This window comes from Ambystoma mexicanum, chromosome 11 (genome assembly GCF_040938575.1).
Source record: "Ambystoma mexicanum isolate Mex_15411 chromosome 11, UKY_AmexF1_1, whole genome shotgun sequence".
Taxonomy (NCBI): domain Eukaryota; kingdom Metazoa; phylum Chordata; class Amphibia; order Caudata; family Ambystomatidae; genus Ambystoma; species Ambystoma mexicanum.
The window spans coordinates 444316372-444338403 of NC_090934.1; the positions used below are offsets into that span (position 1 = coordinate 444316372).

The 22032-nt window shown below is 47.5% G+C and overlaps 1 protein-coding gene across 2 annotated transcripts in view; it reads left to right on the plus strand.

Annotated features, from left to right (window-relative positions):
• The window catches only part of LOC138503492 (hatching enzyme 1.2-like), a 650573-nt gene that overhangs the window by 328126 nt on the left and 300415 nt on the right, over positions 1-22032 (plus strand). For both annotated transcript variants that reach the window (XM_069623268.1, XM_069623269.1), the window contains exons 6-7: positions 2753-2931; positions 3202-3289. In XM_069623268.1, the coding sequence (XP_069479369.1) occupies positions 2753-2931; positions 3202-3289 (267 nt within the window). The remainder of the gene's footprint in view (positions 1-2752; positions 2932-3201; positions 3290-22032) is intronic.

Below are 22032 nucleotides of genomic sequence, written 5' to 3' on the forward strand. Positions count from 1 at the left end.
GCTCTTCCAACTTCAATTCCCTGAATGCATTATCCTAATTATGTGACACCATGATTAACCATATGCAAAGCATGTTGTCTGTATCTTCCATGTATCTTTCATGCATTTTTTACTTAACTGGAGCGACCTTGGCTGTTGACAGATGCTAATTGTACAACTGATTGTGCCATCTGAACTCAAATTCATTGACTATGTGCAACAAAGAGTGTATTCCCTCTGCTGTTAGAACACACTCTTTGGCGTCCCTGATGTTTTCCTCTTTTTTACTTAAACTTACGTATTGTTCGTTTGTTTTGTCCTGCTGTTATGTACACTGTTACTAGTATGCCAACACTACATGCATGCATATCATGACAGGAGACACTTCCACTGAGCACAATTTACTTACACTCCTACCCATACATTCTAGTGACGCAGCCGCGTCCTTGCACATTCCCTAGTCAACAACCAAGAGGCACATCAATGAGCATGTGCACTAGTATTCACACTTGTCACCCACACATGCGCACTAGCTCGCGGGTCCCATTTCCAACCCACGCATGCACTCGAAGACCCAGTACAGAGCTCCTCTCAGTTTAAGATGCTGGCTTCAGCATTACACTGTCTGCTGACACGGCAAGCAGACGCTGAATTATCTCGCCTCCGCAGAGCTGACTCAACCGCCTCTGTATCCCTACTTCTCACCAGGTAAACTGATGGCCACGCCGCGCCCTTCACTACGGCCCTCCCTTTTTCATGTACTGCTCATTGCACGGCTGTTTTTGGTTGACATTAGACTCTCTCCCACCTTTCTCTTTACGCAGCGGCACGTCCCGCATTCACACAGTTGTGTTTGCACCATCTGCATTGTTGCTGCTACCAGTTTAAAAATGCAGAGCTCCCCTTCATTGCGAGCTTCTTGCTGCTGGTCCACAGTATTCCCACGAGCCCACGCATTGCTGATCTACATCCATCCAGAAGATCAGGTAATCTTGGTCAAGCACAATGTTTGCTTGCCCCCATAGGCAGCACACTCTTTCGTGCAACCACATGCACTTTCAGCATTTTATTGGTTCTGAACAATCATTTGTTCCCATGTCTTTTTCCACTAATTTTTAGACAAATGCCCTGAGCACAGCCTTGCTCTCCAGACACTTGCTGCAAGGTTCCGTTTACCACAAAGACATTGGAAGTCGATCTCCATATCCTACTTCTATTTATCCAGGTCAGTCACTGGACAGTATAAGCCCACAAGTTAGAGTATGTTTGACACACTCTCTACCCTTAGGGGGTTTTTAATTTGGTTTTATTACATGCTAATATCACGTTTTTTTGCCACAACACCGCAGCGTTTTATCCACACTAATCACGTCCTCACTTGATTCCTCCATATAGGGAGACCGGGTCAAGACCCTTGAAGAAGGCGTTCCATGCCGAAATGTCACGGGACCATTTTCCACCAGGGCCAAGCAATCCCGTCCCCATACACCATCTGATCAATATCTAGACATAGACCAAAGACTTGGTTACCGCCCCCAAAATATCCAGTACACCTTGGAAACAACATCAGGATGTTTTTGTGAAGACTAAACTCTGGTTCACTATTTACAGTTTCACGTTCTATGTGTTTTTTTTAACCATAATTGCTGTAAAATTACTCTGCTTTTATGTACATGCATTAGCAAATCTATGACCATGTTTTAAGAACTTGAATTGTGGCTTCAGTTTGCTCTCTATTTGTTCTATTTTCAATATGTCTGCCAATTTTTAGGCAAGTGTTGTTCAAAAAAACTATTAAACACTATGGGAAACTGAACCCATATCCTTTGTGACATCAGCTGAATAAATAAGCTAATAGTCACCTGTGATATTCTTTTTGTATTCTTACCCCTACTAACCATGAGTATACAGTTCTTTTGATACTTAGCATGCAAAATGTTATAACCTTTGCAGCAAATAAAAATGTAAAGAGTAATTGATGTAAATGTATGTGGCAGGACGCCACCCCTTTGTTTCAATCAATCTAAGGCCCAACAGAAAGATTGCTGCAGAAAGGTAGTTGTGCCACTGGTTTTCAACACCCAGACACTCCAAGCACAGGGAGTGTGAGACCATGGTGGGAGGCTGTTTGCCACAGCTAGTGCAGGAATACAAACAAGTGTTACGCAGCAAAAAAGGGATCAATGATGCACATGTTCACAAAGGAGAGTTTGAGCAGTAAACCAGTTGGACCGACAATGTCCCTCATTTGAATAATCTAATATGGGCAGCTAGGTAGTTGATAGAATTATTTAGTTATTTCCCAAATTAACTCACAAGAAGGCATAATCATGTGGTCCTTAAACACAAATCAGACCCATAAGAGAATATAATTGAAAGAGACACAAAAAATCACATTTTACTAGTCAGGAGTTTACTCTAGTGCTAACCTCATTGCTGATACACATGCCAGCTCCTCCAATACAGTCACTGAAAATAATCCACCAGTTGATGTGACTTGTGCTCTAGAGGCCAATAAAAACTTAATGAAAATGTAATGTAAAATAATGACTGTAACATAATGTAGCATAGAATCGTATAAAATTGCATAAGAAAATATTCCCCAACAAGCACTTACAAATTGTAATTACAGATTTGTGTAGGCAGGCAAATAAAGGGGGGTGTATTGTAGAATGTGAGAGTTAAACAACTGATGCAGAAATTGTGACACAGAAACCAAAGATATATGTTTCAAACGCAGAAGAAGAAACATATCAACTTTTCTTTCTTCCAGGTGCTGGTCTTATCTTGGAAAAGTTGGGGGGCCCCAGGACCTGTCTCTTTTGAAAGGTGGTTGTGTCACCAAAGGGATAGCTCAACATGAACTCAACCATGCACTTGGCTTTGTCCATGAGCAGACGAGGAGTGACCGAGATCAATTTGTGGACATCATCTGGAAGTACATTCCACAAGGTAAAGTTCTCAGAAATATATCTATGCACTGATACAAATGCTACAGCTGTTTCCATGTAATCTTATTAGATGTTTTGTAAGTTCCCATTAATTTGTAACATAAAGTGCAAAGTGTGTTCACTCACCACAATGAATAAGGCTTCAGAGTTTCAATCAAAGATCACTTGTCTGAATTATGATGAACTCTAAATCTATCTACTGCAAGTTTTCTTCTCCAAAACCATTGGAAGGCCAATCTTAACAAGTCGTATTTTTTCTTACTCTTTTTAGCTGTTGTTGTCAACTTTGAAAAAGCAGAGCCTGAAACCAACAACCTGGGCATTATGTATGACTATGGCTCTGTAATGCACTATGGAAGGTAAGCATCTAGCAAGTGGGCACAAACAGTACCACCAAATTCATGCACTGAAATTACATATAGGCCATGGCATAGATAAATGATAATGGTGATAGATGTGGCCTGACATGAGTGCTTGATTACATTTACTAACATGGATGTTGAAAGATAGGAGTGTGATAAGGAATCTCGCTCATTGTTCAGCACATTTATGGTTTCAGGAGGGATGCAATTACCAGATTCCTAGATGATCCACCCCTTTTCAGAATGTACATGCAACCTCGTCACTTACAGGCATTGGACTGTGGGATGATGGCAGTCAAACTTCACACTCAGCCCCAATGATAATGGTGCTTCTAGTGTTGGTGGCCCAGAAAATCAAGGCATTTCTTGTCTACATCTGCAAGGCTAAGGCACTTTATAGGATTTCCCCAAAACATTCCATAACTACAACAAAGAACCCTAAAACAAGGGGCGCACCGACAGGGACCCGCTTTTTCTCACAACTAGCATGGCCAAGTAGTACGAAAGCAATTGCCTAAGCAGGCATTGGCAATTCAGTGACTGGGAGAGTTTGAGCAGTCGGAGAACTTCACATGGAGAGGCAAGAGGGAAGGAACTAGGACCAGCTCTCTGACAAAGACTTGACATCTTGAGGAGAAAGAGAGCAGTAGACTCTCACACCCTCTAACCAGCTTGTCTTTGTCCCACCAGAAAATCATTACATATCTCCTTGGTTAGGTAAACCAGGGCACCTTCCACGCTGGCAGATATTTAAACACACATAAACTGTATAGTTTAAATGGATCCCTGTTCAATTAAAATGTATGTTTGACTAATCATTACACGTTTGTTTCCATAGTACTTTGACCTGAACTACTGGTATTTGAAATATGCTTATATTATAGTAGCCCTGTTTATAGCACAAAGTCCCACAAGTTCACTTTCTTACTTTCTTTTAGTCTGCGCTATATACATTTTCAGCACTAGCAATATTTAGGGTGACATCTCTCCATCCTGCACCAATTTGTCCATTTTACAAGGTGCTACATAGAGTAAACAATGTCATGATTAATGGTTTAAATAGAATGCTAGAATGCAATGGTTCTTATACCCGTTAAAGTCTCAGAAATTGAATATCTCATGTTAACTTGTAGGGCAGGATTGTGTGATTCTGTAGCCAATAATGGAACAAGCTCCTCCGTTGACTGAGTACAAGATTTGTATTAAAAAAACAACGACTGGGTACTTTTCAAATAGTTGTAGAGAAGTTTAAAATAATCATTTCTACAGTTGTAGCACTGCAAGACCAGCATGTGCCTCCGTCTGAAGTAGTACTTGAAACCAGTTGTGTGCTTTTTGCATGCTCTGAAAGATGTGAAACGTTCTAGGAAGCCCTCACAAGGTTATTAAATGTCATAACTATGGAAGAGTCTCACCTAGAGAACTGTTGTACAAATAATGTGCATATGATGCCTATACTTCAGAATCTGGAGTGGAAGGGAAGAATACTTTAATCATGTTGAAGTCATTTGAGACATTTCTTCTCTATCCTGATTATTTTCTGGGCAGATACTGGAAAGGCCAATATCATACCTCAAATATAGCAACTTCAGAACCTATGACAGGTGTGTTCTAATTTCCATTTCTCATCTACTTATGTTGCTACAATAGGTTTAGCAAGCACAGAGCCACACACGTCAGTGTTTTTTTTAATGACACGTGTCCTACAGCCATAGATTTTATATTGAAATGTATGTGATTTCATAGCAGCTAACCAATATGTGAATGCTTTAAATACTTGGAACGTTCAACAGAACACTAAAGGTGATATTTAATCATTTGTGAGAATAAGGTAGATGGTTTAATTCATAACAATATTTGAGTCACAATCTACAGCTGCGCAGCATCACATAGGTTATCAGTGTTCTCAATATTGCTTTAAAAATAATCGATTGCACATTATCGATTTCCTCGCCAAAAATAATTGTTTTAATTCATGTCAATTACATAATAAGGGACTCAATGAATACAAGGTCAATTGCAATAGGTCAAAATTTTTCAAAGATATTTCAAATCTATTTTTGCAGTTTTGGGGGAAATTGAAGAAATTAACTGAACCTATATCTGACCTTAATATCTATTTAAAGGTTGAATTGGCACAGATTTAGGAAAAGTTGGCTGCACCGTCACTGCTAGGCTTTAAGCATACCATAATAGCAAAAGATCTAGATATAATAAACGTACTTATATGATTAATAACAAAAACAATGTAATCCTGTGATTAATCTATTATACCATGTAGCAAATATCTGAGTACACCTTTATTTGAATACTAAAGGATAATGACGTGTTATTTGTAGAGCGTTATTACCGAGGTGCAGTACATAGACCATTGTTATATACAATTATCACCCACCAGATGTTGGTACACATGTATTCGCCTCAGAAGGATAGAAGGCTGAGTTGGTCTTACCGGACTTCGAACCTGTAATCTAAAGATCCCACACAAATTGTACCAGTATGCTCTCAACCCGCTGAGCAATCTTTCCAGCTAAATAAAGAAGTTGTCATGCCATTAATGCAGGCAATATGGCAGGGCTTGTTGGTTGTCCTAGAGTTTACCATTGGTTTCTATTGCCTGATTAAAAATGTGAATAAGTATGTATTTATAAATACTGTTATTTATTTATTTTTTTACTTAGCATTTAGTGTAAATGAATACAAAACGTTTTGCTTTGTTCATTCATCAATTCCCTCTCTCACTTAGCCAAAACATAAAAATCTGTTAAAGGTTTGTCCGTTAGTCCTTTAGTCTATGATGGCCGACAGTTTTAGACTTTAAAATGACGAAACGGTTTGGCTAAGAACTATTCTTTTCCAAATCCCAGAGGCGGTTTGTCTTCTGAGCTTGTTATCTTTATTAACATTTTTCCAAAACGATACCAAGCCCTCTTACTGTTCGCTTGTTGAGTTCAAAGTATAAGGCTTCCCACCATAGATCCGCACAACAGGGAGAGAATGTTTTGGAGGAGTTTTTCTCTTTCTACGTTTAATTCTTTGCAGAACATTAACAAGTGTTGTAAGGACTCTTCATTTTGGTTGCATAGCCTGCATTTATCATCAGTTGTTAAACCATATTTGTTTAGATTTTTTGTTCGTAAGACATTTACAGGGTAATTCATGGAATAAATGTGCGGCGAAAAGGGGAGCGCAAGTGTGAAAATCACAGTGCACGTGAGCTAAAGCCGCACACGCATCCGTTCATCGATTCATGGAATGCGCTGGGCTTATAAAAGCTGGGATGTGTGCCAAATCCGTGGGTGGCGCATGCGGGCGCACACGTCACTAAACGGCATGCGCAATGCGCACAGGGAAAGCGCACATCGTGTAGCGCACACAAGAAAAGTGGGCGGCACACAGGGCATAACACGCGGAATGGGGAACAATGCGTGAAAATGTGGGCGTTACGGGGGAAGTACAGGAGGTAAATGCTCGCAATGCCCACACACGCGCTAACAACACGTATTCATGTAATCGAACAGGGGAAAGCCGTGCGTCAAAAAAGACGTGCTAATCCGGAAACACGTACTTTAGCATGGTGCTGCCGTAAGCGGCCCCGTGCAGCATAAAAGTGCGCACAAACAACAAACAAGCTCATACGCTACGATGAATATACTGTTTCTCGCAGCAGTGGTTGTGGGACACCGCAGGAGGAGGAGAATAGCCAGGCCCCGCATTTTGTACCCAAGTCCAGCCTTTTTTGGATGCCTGATGACCAGGTGTATGAGAGGTACAGGTTTCTACCACACATAATCCTAGAACTGGTCAGGGAGTGGGAGGATGACCTCACATCACCCACCCTGTGCTCCCAAGCACTGAGCCCCTTGGAAAAGGTGCTCAATGTGTTGCACTTCTTGGCTACTGGGTCATTTCAGCGGACAAGTGCCATAGTCGGGGGTGTCTCACAGGCCACGCAGTCACACTGCCTACACCAGGTGTTGGCCATCATGACTGCACGCCCCTCAGTCCGCAGGCACATATATTTGGCCAGAACAAATGCAGAAAGGCAGGCTGTCGTCCAGGACTTTTACAGGGTGGCACCGTTCCCCAAAGTGCTAGGTGCCATTGATTGCACCCATGTGGCTCTATGTCCTCCCAGGGCCACTGAGCACATCTATCGAAATCACAAGCATGCCATCAACGTGCAGATTGTATGTGATGCCAAGGGAAATATCGCCTCAGTATATGCCACCTATCCAGGGTCCAGCCATGATAGTTTCATATTCAGAATGTCACCCCAAACCGGGACCTGGAAGCTGGGCAGCATGGTGACTCATGGCTATTTGGTGAGTATAAATGCCTCTGCACATGCATGCATATCAGAGACTGAGAAATGTGAAAACCCCACTAATAACAACCATCATCATCTCCCCAGGGGACAGTGCCTATCCTCAGAGCACCTACATGATGACGCCAATTTGGAACCCCACCACACCACCCGAGGTAATGATACAACACAGCCCATATTGCAACCTGGGGCATATTGGAGCGCACATTCGGAGTGCTCAAGTCACGCTTTCGCTCCCTTGACCGCTCTGGCGGGCAGCTGCTATATGCGCCCCCAGTAGTGTGCAGGATCTTAGTGGCAGCATGTGTCCTGCACAACGTTGCAACCCGGAGGGGCGTGCCGGTGGACATGGTGGTGCCCCCACATCCCCAACCACATGCACGGCCACTGCGCACTGGGAGGTGAAAGGGCACGTGGTGAGGCTGCCCGTACCCAGCTAGTGGCAAATTACTTCACCTAAAATACCACCACTGCAGAGTGCACACAGGCCTGGCACATACCAGCTGACAATCAATGATGATGACAAAAGGGACAGTCAACTGTCACAACCATACCAGGCTGAGATTGTTCACCTGGAAGTGCTACATTGTGTGCATCCCTAGCTACTTAAAGACACCCAATGCTGTGTCAGAAAAAGCCACACATGCATGCAGCATGAAGGACTACCCCCTTGCAAAATACCACATCAAAATAGTGGCATGTCACCAACCCCTCCCCATCTCAGCTACCCAACACACCATGGCATGGCATGCAATGTGAAAGCAACCAAATGAATGCACAAAACATGACACAAGTGTCACAAAGTGCACTGTCCCAAATGGAAACAGGCCACAGACAATTTGCTCTCAGTAATGAATAAAAAACAACACACATGAACAAATACTTACCAGTAAGACAAAACATCAGTACAGGATCAAACAGTGGCAATATATGACAGTAAAAAATGAAAGTAGTGCAAGTGTCACAACCTGACTAAGGCAGCACATCAACCCCTTCCAACTGAGTGTTGCTAGTAGGCAAATGTGTCAGTGTACTGCATACAACATGAACTGCATCTGCAAAGGAGATGGGCTTGTTAAGACATGAAGAAGGTACATGTATGTAAGGATAAAGTCATGGATGTATAAACATATATAAATCCACCATGCAGTGGCGAATTGAACAACAATCCCCACTAGGGATGTATACACAGTTTTGACTACAGACTGCTCGCACAATTTATGGGAGCCCAATGTCACTGTCTAAATTACTGTCACTTGGTCACACCCTTTGTGAGCCCATGGAAAGGGGAAGCAGGAGGGGTGTATGTGTCAGGAACCCAAGTTTCTAACCCAAAGACAGGACAAGTCTGCACGTGCCCAGCTGGAATACACAATGGATGCCTATGGGAGCCACACAAAGCAACACACTGTAAAATAAAAAATAAAAAAATAAAAAATGGCCATGTGTGGACCGAGGGGGGGGGGGCAGGCAGGAGGGATGAGGTACAGGGTGCACCCCAACACCCACATACGTGGATGTTGAGAAAAAAAAACCTCCATGGGCTCATGGCCTACACGGCTACGCTACAGTGGGAGAACTGCCGTCGCTGTCATCACCCTCTGGTGGACGTGATATGGGAGGCAGACCACGCAAAGCCCTGGCTTGCTCTTCCATGGCAGCAAGCATGCAGGTGTGAAAGGTTTGGTTCTGTAGGATGATGGTACAGAGATCCCCATGCAGCACCTCACGGGTAGCACGCATCTCTGCCTGCATGACCTCGCGTAATGCCCGGATCTCCTGATGGGTTGCCTGGAGCTCAGCTAAGAGTGTGTGTGTCAGCTGCTCCAGCTGCTGTTCTGACCTTGTACTCCGGGACACCTCAAGTTCACACAGAGTATCTCATCGGGACCTGTGTTCTAACCTCAGGGCTTCCCGGTGGGCCTGTGACTCTACAGATATGGCTGTGCGCAGAGTCTCCAGTCCAGCCGGTCGGTCCCTATTGGACGCCAACATGTCCTCCCTGTGTGAGTGGCAAATGGACTCTGTTGCCTGCTGCTGGAGCTCCACCTGCCTTTCAGGGGGGAGAATGGAAGTGGCAACCCTATCCATGGCCTGAGCCATCATTTCATACGATGCCCCCTGTTGTTCTGCTATAGTGTAGATGGAGTTCTCCCACACAGTATTGCCTGGTGGCGCACGGCCACCGCGTTGGCGGGCACCACACCTGTTTGGGGCAAGGTGATGTGCACCTTGATGTGCTGGCACTGCCTGAGGCTGCAGGACTGCATTCCTCCTTTGATCTGCTAGCCACAGGCAGACTTTACAACACTGAATGCCCCATAGAGGGGTCTACCCCCGGTGCAGGTGGGTTGGACAGAACAGCATCCCTGCCAGAAACACTCACCTGCGACGGGACATATGTCTCAATGTCTGATTCAGCACCAGATTCATAGAGGTCTCCGGAGGTGTACCCAGAGACACCCGTGGTCAGTATGGTCTGTAGGAGTAATGGGGTTTCACCCACCACCACACCACGTCCTCCACTGGTGCCCTATTGTGGCTGTGAGTACTCCTGGCTCTGCGCCATCTCCTCCTCCTCAACAGCATCAAGTGCCTCATCACTTGCAAAAACATGAAAGGAAATTAATGAAAACAGGCATGAGCATCATAGCACACATACATAGGCATGATGAGGCAGACATCCAGTACATAAATGCCACATGTCACACATGTCAATCAGTTGGAAGGGGAGGCAAAAAGCAGACACTGAGGACTGCAAGATGGAAAATGAACACATGTGCTGCATGTTGGATTGCATTGGCATCACACATTAGCCTGTGAGTGGCATGGACAATCCACATCCATGACACATGCCAGCACACAGATGGCACGTAGCATAGCCATGGCAGATTTGACAAGGACATACAGATGGTAGCAAATCAGTACTGTCACCCATCCATGTGAGATGGACATCATGAAATAAAACATGCAAAATAGTGTGACAAAACACGCATGTGCCACACGCTGCAACAAAGCCAGTGTTCACTGATGCAGTGAAGGCAGGCACATCGATACATCAGTTTTTGGTCACTTCGACATGACAGAATACAATTGTCATGTTCAACATTCAAACAGGGCCCCAAAATGATTGTGTGCAGGCCATGTGTAGGTGCACATTACTCAATCAGCCTGATTGGTCAAATCATTCCCATAATAAAATAAGAAATGTGGGCCATTGTGGGGTATAATCTACGACTGAAGTATGTCACATTTGGAGCAGTACGGCACAAAAATGTGTGATAAAAATGCTAATGATTTCAGCAATCAGGCAGAATGAACAGGAAAACAGTATGAACAATGTTGTGGCAAGATGACAGTTGAAGGGCAAGTGTAGTAATCAGGTGCAAATTGTCAACTGCCGTCAGAAGGGATACTGTGACTATACAGCCTCACCTGGCACTCAATCAGAACACATCACCCAAGCAACATACACATGGATTGCACACACATGCATAGGCACTCACCGGACATTGCAAATCTGGTAGGTCTCCCATTCCTTGGATCTGATCCTCTGTGATGAAGGCTCCAGTGATAGACTTATGTTCAGTGAGTTGTTCGTCCTCTGGTGGAGACCCACCGCCAGTCACCAGAGTAGAGGCATGATTGGAAGCCAGCTTGTTCTTTGCTCTGCGTTTCAGGTCATTCCACCGCTTAGAGCAATCATCAGCTGTGTGCCTCACAAATCCAAGGGAACTAATGTGGTCCGCGATGGTCTGCCAGTGGGCCCTACTTTGAGCAGTCATAGTCTTGCACCCTGCAGTCACCACCATTTCACGGCCGTGGGCCGACACATAGCCCACAAGTGCGTCTAGTTCTGCATCATTGAAACTAGGCTTTCTTTACGTGCCGGAGTGGGTAGCCGTGTCTGGGGTCCCTGCCTGTACTGCAAGAGCACCCTTCTTCCTCTTGGAAGGTGGTGTGGACCCTGAGTGGCTTATGCCGCTCTGGTTGGTAGGGGCTGAAGCGCCGGTGGACTGGGCACTGGAAGTAGCCAAAGGCATGATGACCAAAGATCTCACTGCAGGCATTGGCTGCTGGGTGATGTTGGCAGGACCAACCTCGGTGTGATGGACTTGGACCAACACTGTCCCGGCTGGGAGATTTGGAGCTGGGGTGGATTGAGCTGCAGCTGCTCTGCAGCCTCCTCACCCTGGCTACTTGGGGCAGCAGATGACATTGCTGCCCCAGATCTACGTGGCTTGGTGACAGCAACTTTCACCGCCACACGTGGCGTTCACTTGGTGACACAGAAGTCAGCCTGGGAGTCATCCTGTGCCGGTTTGGTTGACAATATGGGCCGGGTTAACAAGGCCGGAGCTGGGATGGTGTCAGCTACATCTCCCCGACCCATTGGGGGGGGGTATAGGTGTCCCTGATTGGTCCTCCACACACTGGCCTCTTGGGCCACTCTGCACATCCTGGCCACGTCCCCTAACATGCCCACCTCTTTGAGGTCAGCCACCTTTGCCTTCCTTACTGCTTGGTCACCTCCCAACCATGGCACTGATGTTGTTGTGCGAATGGGAGGTGCAGTAAACAATTGTCCTGGGCAATTGGGGTGAAAGGGGTAGGGTACTAGATGGAATACATACCCTAGTTCTCTAGCTAGGCCCTGGGGGAAGATGATGAGTCACGCAATGCTCAGGCACCCCGAAAACAAAATTTAATATGCACACGACCCCTGGTAAACCACATGCATGGAATAAAGAACCCGCGCTACGCTGTGGCACCCAGAAACACAAAAATAAGCGTATGCATGGTACACGCAGGCTACAATGACCTCTGAATGGGTACGCGACACACGGGGGCAACCACAGTTGAAAAATACGTGCGCAACTCACCGTCTGCCTGGAAAAAGAATGTGAAAAAGACGCGCATGTACGCGTTGGCACCTCCCCCGCCAAAAGAAGAATTGAACGCTGTCTGAGTATACAGGGTGTACGAACTGGAACCGTTGTGAAGTAATCATGTATGAACCGACAAGAAGTACAAGAATCACCCGCTCGGTCTCCACTAAAAGCACGTACAAGAAAATGGCATCCTCCGTGTACCTTTTAACCCAGCCCACACATGCAACGTCACTTACGCGCGTACGCGCTAAGGGCCTTTCCTCCAATTACACGCAGTGACACCGGGACTTGCAGTTTTTGCACATGTACAATCAACATGCACCCGTGTTGAGGGAAAAGCCCTTGCGTGTCACGTCACAGACGCGCTTACGCGCTAAGGGCCTTTCCTCGAATTACAGGCAGACGTGCAGTTTTTTCACGGGCCAAATCACTCCATATCAAGCTAGCCAGGCAACAACACACGGAAGACCACGCTCCTGCCCAGAAGACCATTTACCTGCCCCCCAGATTCCCAAGCACGCTCCCACCTGCCATCTGCTGCTGCCTGCCTGCCTGCTGGCCACGTGCCCTGCTGTTTGGTGCCTGCACGTCAGCCATCTGCAGGGGTCCAGTTGCTGTGACCACCCCTGCTGGAAGAGAAAACTGCCGACTGGGATTCCATCGCTCCACAGCCCAGCCCCAGGTCCCAGTTGCCCACCCACACCTGACTCGGGGGTTGCCATGTCGGACACAACACCATCTGGCACCAGTGGCAATCCTCCAGCAGAGAGGCAGAGGGCTACCAGCATCAGTGCCAATGAAGTTGGTATCCTGGTGGAACGAGTCCTGGGGCAGTAGGATGCCCTCTTTGGAAGTTTACGCACCAACAATGAAGGACGGAAGATGATCTGGATGGACATTGTGGCTGCCATCAATGTGGAGGGTGTGGCAGCCTGCAACATTCAACACGTCCAGAAGCGCTGGGAGGACTTCAGGTCCAGGACCCTCAACAAGGCCCAGCACCTCTTGAAGGCAGCAGATGCTGAGGGGTGCCGGGTCCGCCTAACCAACAACCAGATGAGGGTCCTGGAATGTATACACTCCAGGTCCTTCAGAGGCAGACCCGCCCGGAGTCGAGCGGTAAGTGTACATGCGTACTGATTGGACACTGTGCATGTTGAGGTGTGCCAGGAGTGTGCAGGTTGCACATATGTCTTTGTAGGCCCATGTATGGATGTGTATGTACAGGGACATGAGCCTGTCACTTGTGAGTCCTGTCATGTGTGAGACACATCAATGGTGTATGTGTTGGAATGCATGCTGGCCGAATGCATGTGTGGGTGCACACATGTTTACATTTCTTTGTATGTACTGTGGCATGGTTTTGGTGTCACACATGGATGCTGGTTTCACCTGCATGTATCTGCACTATGTGCATGTGTGTGAATTTGACAAGTGTGCAGCTGTGATACACCATAGATGCATGTGACACTGACATGTAGGAGGTTGATTGGCAGATGTGACATGGATGGTGATGATATGACTGCGACAGGTGGTGGAGATATACAGATGCACGTATGTCTGGTGGCGTGTGTGCATGTGTTATGCACTCCCTGTGTTGCATGTGACATCAGGCTAACCTTCATCTGCTCATGCTGTTGTTTGTGTATGGATGGTGCTGCCTGGTGCAACATTCCTGTTGATTTGCTCATGTGTGTGAGTTGAAATGATATGTGTGCTGGGGAGTGTGATGCCATGTGTGAGGTTTGACACTGCCACTCATGTGCAACTGTCATGTGTGTATCAGACCATTGTACAGTGCCCTGATGCCTGTATTCTATCTCTCCCTGTCTGCAGCATCACCTCACTGATGATCCCCAACAAGGGTGAAACACGTGTATGGGGTTGCTGGTGGTACTCTCGTTCAGATTGGAATTGCCATTGTATTTCGGTGCTGGACTGCCCCTGGGCAGGACAAAGACTGATATGCAAATGGATATTTCCCCATCTGTGAAAGGCACAGTGAGTAAAAGCAGTGGCTGCGAACTCTCAAGTGGTTAATAACCACCGAACAGGTTATCATGTCTGTTCTTGCGAGAGAGGGGCGCCCGCTACCTTTGTTAAACTATTTGTTAAGGAACCTGGGATTGGTAACCCTAGGTCTCCTGGGGGCAACCAGACGTGGTCTCCCTCTCACTGTGCTTAGAGAGGCATCAGCTTCACCTCACTGATGATCCCCAACAAGGGTGAAACACGTGTATGGGGTTGCTGGTGGTACTCTCGTTCAGATTGGAATTGCCATTGTATTTCGGTGCTGGACTGCCCCTGGGCAGGACAAAGACTGATATGCAAATGGATATTTCCCCATCTGTGAAAGGCACAGTGAGTAAAAGCAGTGGCTGCGAACTCTCAAGTGGTTAATAACCACCGAACAGGTTATCATGTCTGTTCTTGCGAGAGAGGGGCGCCCGCTACCTTTGTTAAACTATTTGTTAAGGAACCTGGGATTGGTAACCCTAGGTCTCCTGGGGGCAACCAGACGTGGTCTCCCTCTCACTGTGCTTAGAGAGGCATCAGCTTCACCTCACTGATGATCCCCAACAAGGGTGAAACACGTGTATGGGGTTGCTGGTGGTACTCTCGTTCAGATTGGAATTGCCATTGTATTTCGGTGCTGGACTGCCCCTGGGCAGGACAAAGACTGATATGCAAATGGATATTTCCCCATCTGTGAAAGGCACAGTGAGTAAAAGCAGTGGCTGCGAACTCTCAAGTGGTTAATAACCACCGAACAGGTTATCATGTCTGTTCTTGCGAGAGAGGGGCGCCCGCTACCTTTGTTAAACTATTTGTTAAGGAACCTGGGATTGGTAACCCTAGGTCTCCTGGGGGCAACCAGACGTGGTCTCCCTCTCACTGTGCTTAGAGAGGCATCAGCTTCACCTCACTGATGATCCCCAACAAGGGTGAAACACGTGTATGGGGTTGCTGGTGGTACTCTCGTTCAGATTGGAATTGCCATTGTATTTCGGTGCTGGACTGCCCCTGGGCAGGACAAAGACTGATATGCAAATGGATATTTCCCCATCTGTGAAAGGCACAGTGAGTAAAAGCAGTGGCTGCGAACTCTCAAGTGGTTAATAACCACCGAACAGGTTATCATGTCTGTTCTTGCGAGAGAGGGGCGCCCGCTACCTTTGTTAAACTAACTGTCTGCAGCATCAACTGATGAAGAGGGCGGAGACGGTGCTGTGGAGCAAAAAGGCAAGGATCCCACCGCCAGCCGGAGACGCAAGGCCCGGCTGCCCTCCCATGTTGTCATCTCGTCGGGGAGTGAGGAGTCTGGTGCCACATCCATGGCCGCAGCTGCCGAGGGTAGGTCCAAGAGGCGAAGCTTGGAGGTGGACTCCTCGACAGCAGAAGGGGCAGCTGAGACCCCACAGGGTCCGATGGAGGATGATGGCACAGAGTCATTCAGGTTGGTGGGGGGTTTGGTTGAGGAGGAGGTCATGGAAGGGACACACATGGGGTCTGGATGGGGGATTCCACTGGTGCTAGTGGTGCAGTCCAGGGGCAGGGACAGGAGGCAGCACAGGCTGCCGTGGAGGTGCCTGTGTGTAATCCTGTCCCCGATCCTGTGACTGCATCATCCCGCACCAGCAGGGATGCCTTCGTGCAGACCCGGTCTCAGGGAGGGGATGAGCGCACAACAACTGGCCTTTCTCTCCCTGTGGACGTGGCAATCGTGGACCGTGTTGAGTCTGTTCTGGCTGGGATGGCGTTGCATCAACGGGGCATGCAAGATGACCTGCAGGGTTTTCGTGAAGACTCTGCACGTTATCTCGGATGCCTCTTTGACCACGTTGACCTACTAGGACGGGTCACCAGTGCTGGATTCCTCCGTGTGCTGGACCTTGTACCGACACCCTCCTCAACTGAACCCCCTATGCACCAGTCATTCTCCGTGCCATCTTCCGGCCCAAGTATCATCTGGGTACCCTGTGGAGCTGCCTCTGACCCAGCGGCCAGGCTGGTGGAGGACACATCCCTGCACACAGTCGGGAGTCGGAGGTCCAGCATGGGTGCACACCCCAACAACTGGACCCCAGCAGGAGGAGGATGTGCAGGCATCAAGAGGCAGGGCATAGGCACGGCAGCAGCAGGCTCAAGGTGGGAGCGATGATGGCTCGGGGCCATCAACATCAGAGGGACAGGCATCAGCCGGAGGTCAGCGGGACCCTGGATTGGGAGTGTCTTCCTTGTGGCAGCGTTTGGGCCAGCACATAGATGCGGAGCGGCGCTGGGCGGAAGAGGCACGGCTCACTATGGTCAGGGCGGAGAACTCCATGCTCAGGGCGCTGAGGCAGGCTGAGTGCCTCGAGGCAATTTGCAGGGAGTTGGAGGTGGACATGGCTTTATCCCTGCGAAACCTCGGGCCATTGGGCAGGCCCACCTCCAGGACGTAGAGCGAGAGTTCGATGATGCCCTGGCCAGGGAAATCAACAAGTGAGCCGTAGGACTTGGCTGCCGCCATTGTATATAGTTAATTAGTGTTAGGTTTCCTTTCTGTTTTTATTTCATTTGGGGCACTTGGGCAATGCCCCACCTTTTTGTATATAGTTTTTCATTAGGTAGGGTTTTTTGAAGGTTTCCTTTCAATAGCTGGGCTCATGGACCCTGGATTTGTACTTTTTATATAGTTGAACACTGGATTTCACGTCATTATTTTTTTTATTTTACCATGGATCAATGGATTTGTCTTATTTTTTACCTTTGGATTTGGTTTGAGGGACGGACACTTTGGACCCATGTTCATTTGGATTAATTTGGATTCTGCTTTCACACATTTTTTTTTCTATTATTTTGGACATGCAGCATTTTGTTTATTATTTCCATTATTGTGTGATTTCATTTCATTCCCTTGCTTTTGTGTTTAATACATTTTTATTTCATACTTCAATGTGTGGTATTCTCTCATTGGTTTCATGCATGTCACAAGGTGGGTTTTCTCATTCACTTGCACCCATTGTTTGTGTGTGACGGACATGTATTGATGTGCATACTTACCATTTGGGATGTATCATGCGATGGGGATTTCAATGTGGGGTGGATGTGATACTTGGTTGTGTGTTTGGACTGGGGTGGCGTGGGGTGGGATTTGGGTGGCCATAAGGGCCATGATTGTGGATCGTGATGACGTGGTGGGGTGTGGGGGGATGAGTCGGGGCCTGCTGGCAGGTGCTTGTCACTGCTGGGTGAGTGAGTGGGTGGGGGGACAAGGGTTGGGGCCTGCTGGCAGGTGCCTGTCACTGCTGGGTGGGTGAGTGGGTGGGGGGACATGAGTCAGGGCCTGCTGGCAGGTGCCTGTCACTGCTGGATGAGTGAGTGGGTGGGGGGACATGAGTCAGGGCCTGCTGGCAGGTGCCTGTCACTGCTGGGTGGGTGGTGGTGCAGGGGACATGAGTCAGGGCCTGGTGGCAGGTGCCTGTCACTGCTGGATGAGTGAGTGGGTGGGGGGACATGAGTCAGGGCCTGCTGGCAGGTGCCTGTCACTGCTGGGTGGGTGGGGGTGCAGGGGGACATGAGTCGGGGACTGCTGGCAGGTGCATGTCACTGCTGGGTAGGTGTGCAGGGGGACATGAGTCGGGGACTGCTGGCCGGTGCCTGTCACTGCTGGGTGGGTGGGGGTGCAGGGGGACATGAGTCGGGGCCTGCTGGCAGGTGCCCGTCAATGGTGGGTGGGTGAGGGTGCAGGGGGACATGAGTTGGGGCCTGCTGGCTGGTGCCCGTCAATGGTGGGTGGGGGACATGTGTGAAGGCTCCCAGGTGCATGGTGGCATGCGGCCTGCCTGCAGGGCATGCCCAGGGGTGATGGGCTGCCTGTGGGGCATGGGGAGGTGGGTAGGGACACACCAGGGAGGAACCCCACTGCCAAATCGCATATGTAACTCCCTGTGCACCCCTCAGAATACACGTACCCCGCTCGCGCTAGCGAAAACGCATGTAAAACTTCCTGCGCACCCCCAAAATACACATACCCCGCTCACACAAGCCCATATTGCATGTAAAACATCCTGCGCACCCCTGAAATACACATACCCCACTCGCACAAGGCCTATCGCGTGTGATACTTCCCGCAAAAAACCCCCAAAATACACGTACCCCGCTAAAGGCCAATTACGTGTAAAACTTCCTGCGCATCCCCAAAATACACGTACCCCGCTCGCACAAGCCCTATCGTGTGTACAACTTCCCGCGCACCCCCGAAATACACTGTACCGACCCTGTGAACTGGTGCAGGGTTAGCACGGCCTTTTGCGCTGCATTGTGGATTTCAATGCCTTTTCCTTGCGCAAGGGGCGTTCTTGGGGCGTAACTGCTGCTGTGGGATGTTCTCTGCGCCAGCGCTCAAAATGACTTTGAGATTCCATGAATACGCGGTGCGCCAGAATGCTGTTTAGCGCACACGGCTGGCGCAAGCTGGCGCACGCTCCATCTCTGCGCTGCTCGTGTGTGCTGCCTCTGCGCTGAAATGTATGAATTACCCTGTTAGTCTGAAATGTAAGATCAAATCCCTGTATTTGGGGTACACTCTCTTCCTTAGATAGTTTGGTACGGTTTTGGAGTGATTGACTAAATTAGTTGATAAGGTATGAGATTTGGAATTTGCACGTATAGCCTCTGTTTGCGCCCAGTCTACTGATAAGAGCAATGTTTTTACTCTCTTTGGATGACTGCGCAGTGTATCTACATTAACACACAGATTTTCAGCACATCTGGCTCTCCACAGATACTGTTACGTTCAGCGTCAACCGTTTCTGAAGGTACAATAAAAAAAGAGTTCAGTTCAGGTTCTTTTCTGTGGTAGAAAAATAGGACAGTTTAATGTTGCCAGCATTTCAAAACTACTCCCACATTGTATGAGACCAGTCATTGGGACATTTGGTTCTAAAACATCTGTGAGTGGAGAATCCGGAGAATCTGTTTCGTTATTCCCAACGAGACAGACAACCTGTAGGTAGAGTTCAGTCTAGAAAAAGTACCCTGCTATCAGTTTTTCAACCTCCACCCTGATTTACACCCTTGTCCTTTGTTTGAAGGGCTTTCTATACACACTTACTTAATTTCAGAACCTCCAATCACAACCCCTCTTTGTTCTAGAGTTACCAATCAGGAGATGGGATATCCCCTTCTCCCATATGCTTAAAGATTGAATATGTCCTACATAAGGAGCCCTCCTTCTTCCTTCATCAACACCCGTTCTATGGGGTCCATTGTGACGATTAACCAACTTTTTAAATCTCCATCATTTTGGATACGAGTAGAGGGGTAAACAAGCAAAGACACACACTGCCACTCACATGTCCTTTACTGTCTCTTCACAGGAGTGACGTTGCTCTGCCTTGCAGTCATACCTGTCACTTCCTTCATAGGGCATCCCATGTCATCCCTGTTGCAGGTCCACGTAGGACCCAACGTCCTTTGGGAGACTGTCCATCACTCTGCCCGAGAATTTGGCCTCCACTCCCTGAACCTTGCTGGACAGGCACAGGAAATGATGATCCTGATTGCATGATTAACTGCCACAATAGTCCAGAATACAAAGCAGTTGTCACATAAATTGATATCTAAGGTATGTTTCCAAGCATAGATACCTTAGCAGAACTGTAGGGGAGTGCCTGAGGCGATGAACTCTCTCCACTAGTCGGTATGCAGGAAATGTACAGGGATGGGATGCCTTTTGACAAGCCAGGCTACTACATCCCTATAATGATAGGAATGCACCCTTTTCACAGGCAAGAATGCCAGGGCCCAATGATATGGGAGGAAACCTCCCCTAGTCCAGGATTCACAATACCACAGTCAATTTGAGGCACGTTCAACTTACATATCGTGAAGCCACGAATGTACCACCTGCTGCCATAATGATTTGATAGACACATACGATCAGAATATCCACCAATAACATACAGAAAAGCAGCCACCATCATAGATCCCCAAATGCAGTCAATTAATTAAATACATTTCTCATAAAATTGATGGTGCTGGTACAAAGAGATCAACCAAGCAACACATATTTGAACACTTATTACACATAAGAAACCTATACACAGGTCATTAGTAGCATTACGTTAACAACATACAATTTATAATTCCACCAAATCAGATTGCTTCTTTGGAATAACACATGGTGCAGTGCAGAGCATGGGAGGAAACAGGGTGCTGCGTCTTAGATAACGCGAGGCTTGGTTGATAAATCAGTTCCTAGCACCCATCATAGAACATAGGGCCTCATTACGAGTCCAGCAATAACCGAGCCGGAAAGACCGTTAGGTTACCGCCGGACTCGTATTACCATTCCGCTTCCGCGATTCCCGGAATCACCGGGGCATTACAAACCTGGTGACCCAATAATTCCGGAGGCGGAATTCGGTAAATCCCCATTCCCATGGAGTCCCAAAGGTCTACATGGGAATGGGGAATGGAAACACCGGCACCATGCTGTAATGGGGCCGGTGTTTCCACATCCACCTGCAGGCGGATGGTGTTCAACCCGCTGGTCAGACCTGGCAGGAGTGACACCTCCCGCCTGCAGTACTCGGAATCAGCCGGTCTGGTAAAGAACGGTGGTGGCGATTTACCACCACCGTTCTTTCCGGACCGGCTGACTCGTAATGAGGCCCATAATGTTGAATGTGAATTGGAATTCATTCTGTTTAGGCACTTTAAAAATGTGGCTTCCATTGTACCTATTCATACTGTTTGCAGGCCTTTTTTTAGCATATCAAGGTCAGAGAAGATGAGCTTGAGAGAGTTTGGGGCAGTACATGAGAAGACTAGCAAGATGGGTGGGGATTAGAAGTGGGACAGTGAGTAGTTCGAAGAAGGGGGAAATACATTCAGAACGGGGTGGGGGATGGAGTGGGCTGATGATGTGCTCTTCCTGATCACTGACCAACGGCACCACCTATTTTGTTACACAGGGGAGTTGGAGAAATGGCTTAATAAGTGTGGAAGTGATCTAACATAGCACAATTGTGAGGGGTCCAGGTTACAGTGACATTCATCACAGATAGCTTGGGGTGATGAGAATCAAAGTGTTCTGCGAAAAAAGAAATTAGACTTCTAGTAAAACAATCACATATTTCCCTGCTTGACCTTTTTCTGGGATGTAAAGAAAAGTTATTTTAGGGGGACATTTTCTGCAATTACCCTACTTTGAAATGACTTAATTTTAGGAGCCCAGGTCTTTAGCCATATACCCTAGTTATCACCATCTGCTGAAGTGTATGCCCCTGAAGTAGATCACACACCAACACAAGAATCCAAATGTGTCCAGGGTCTCTTTAAATGGATTCTACACATTATAAACATGTTTGCACGTTAAAAAACAACTGTATGACAATCCAGAATTAACGGGTGGAGTGAGGTTCGTGTGAATAGGCTTTGTGTGGGGTGCTGGGTTTCTGACAAACTTTGTATAGGAACAGAAGAGCAGCCTGCAGGATCTACAATTGTGTTTATTTTCTATTGTTGGTAAT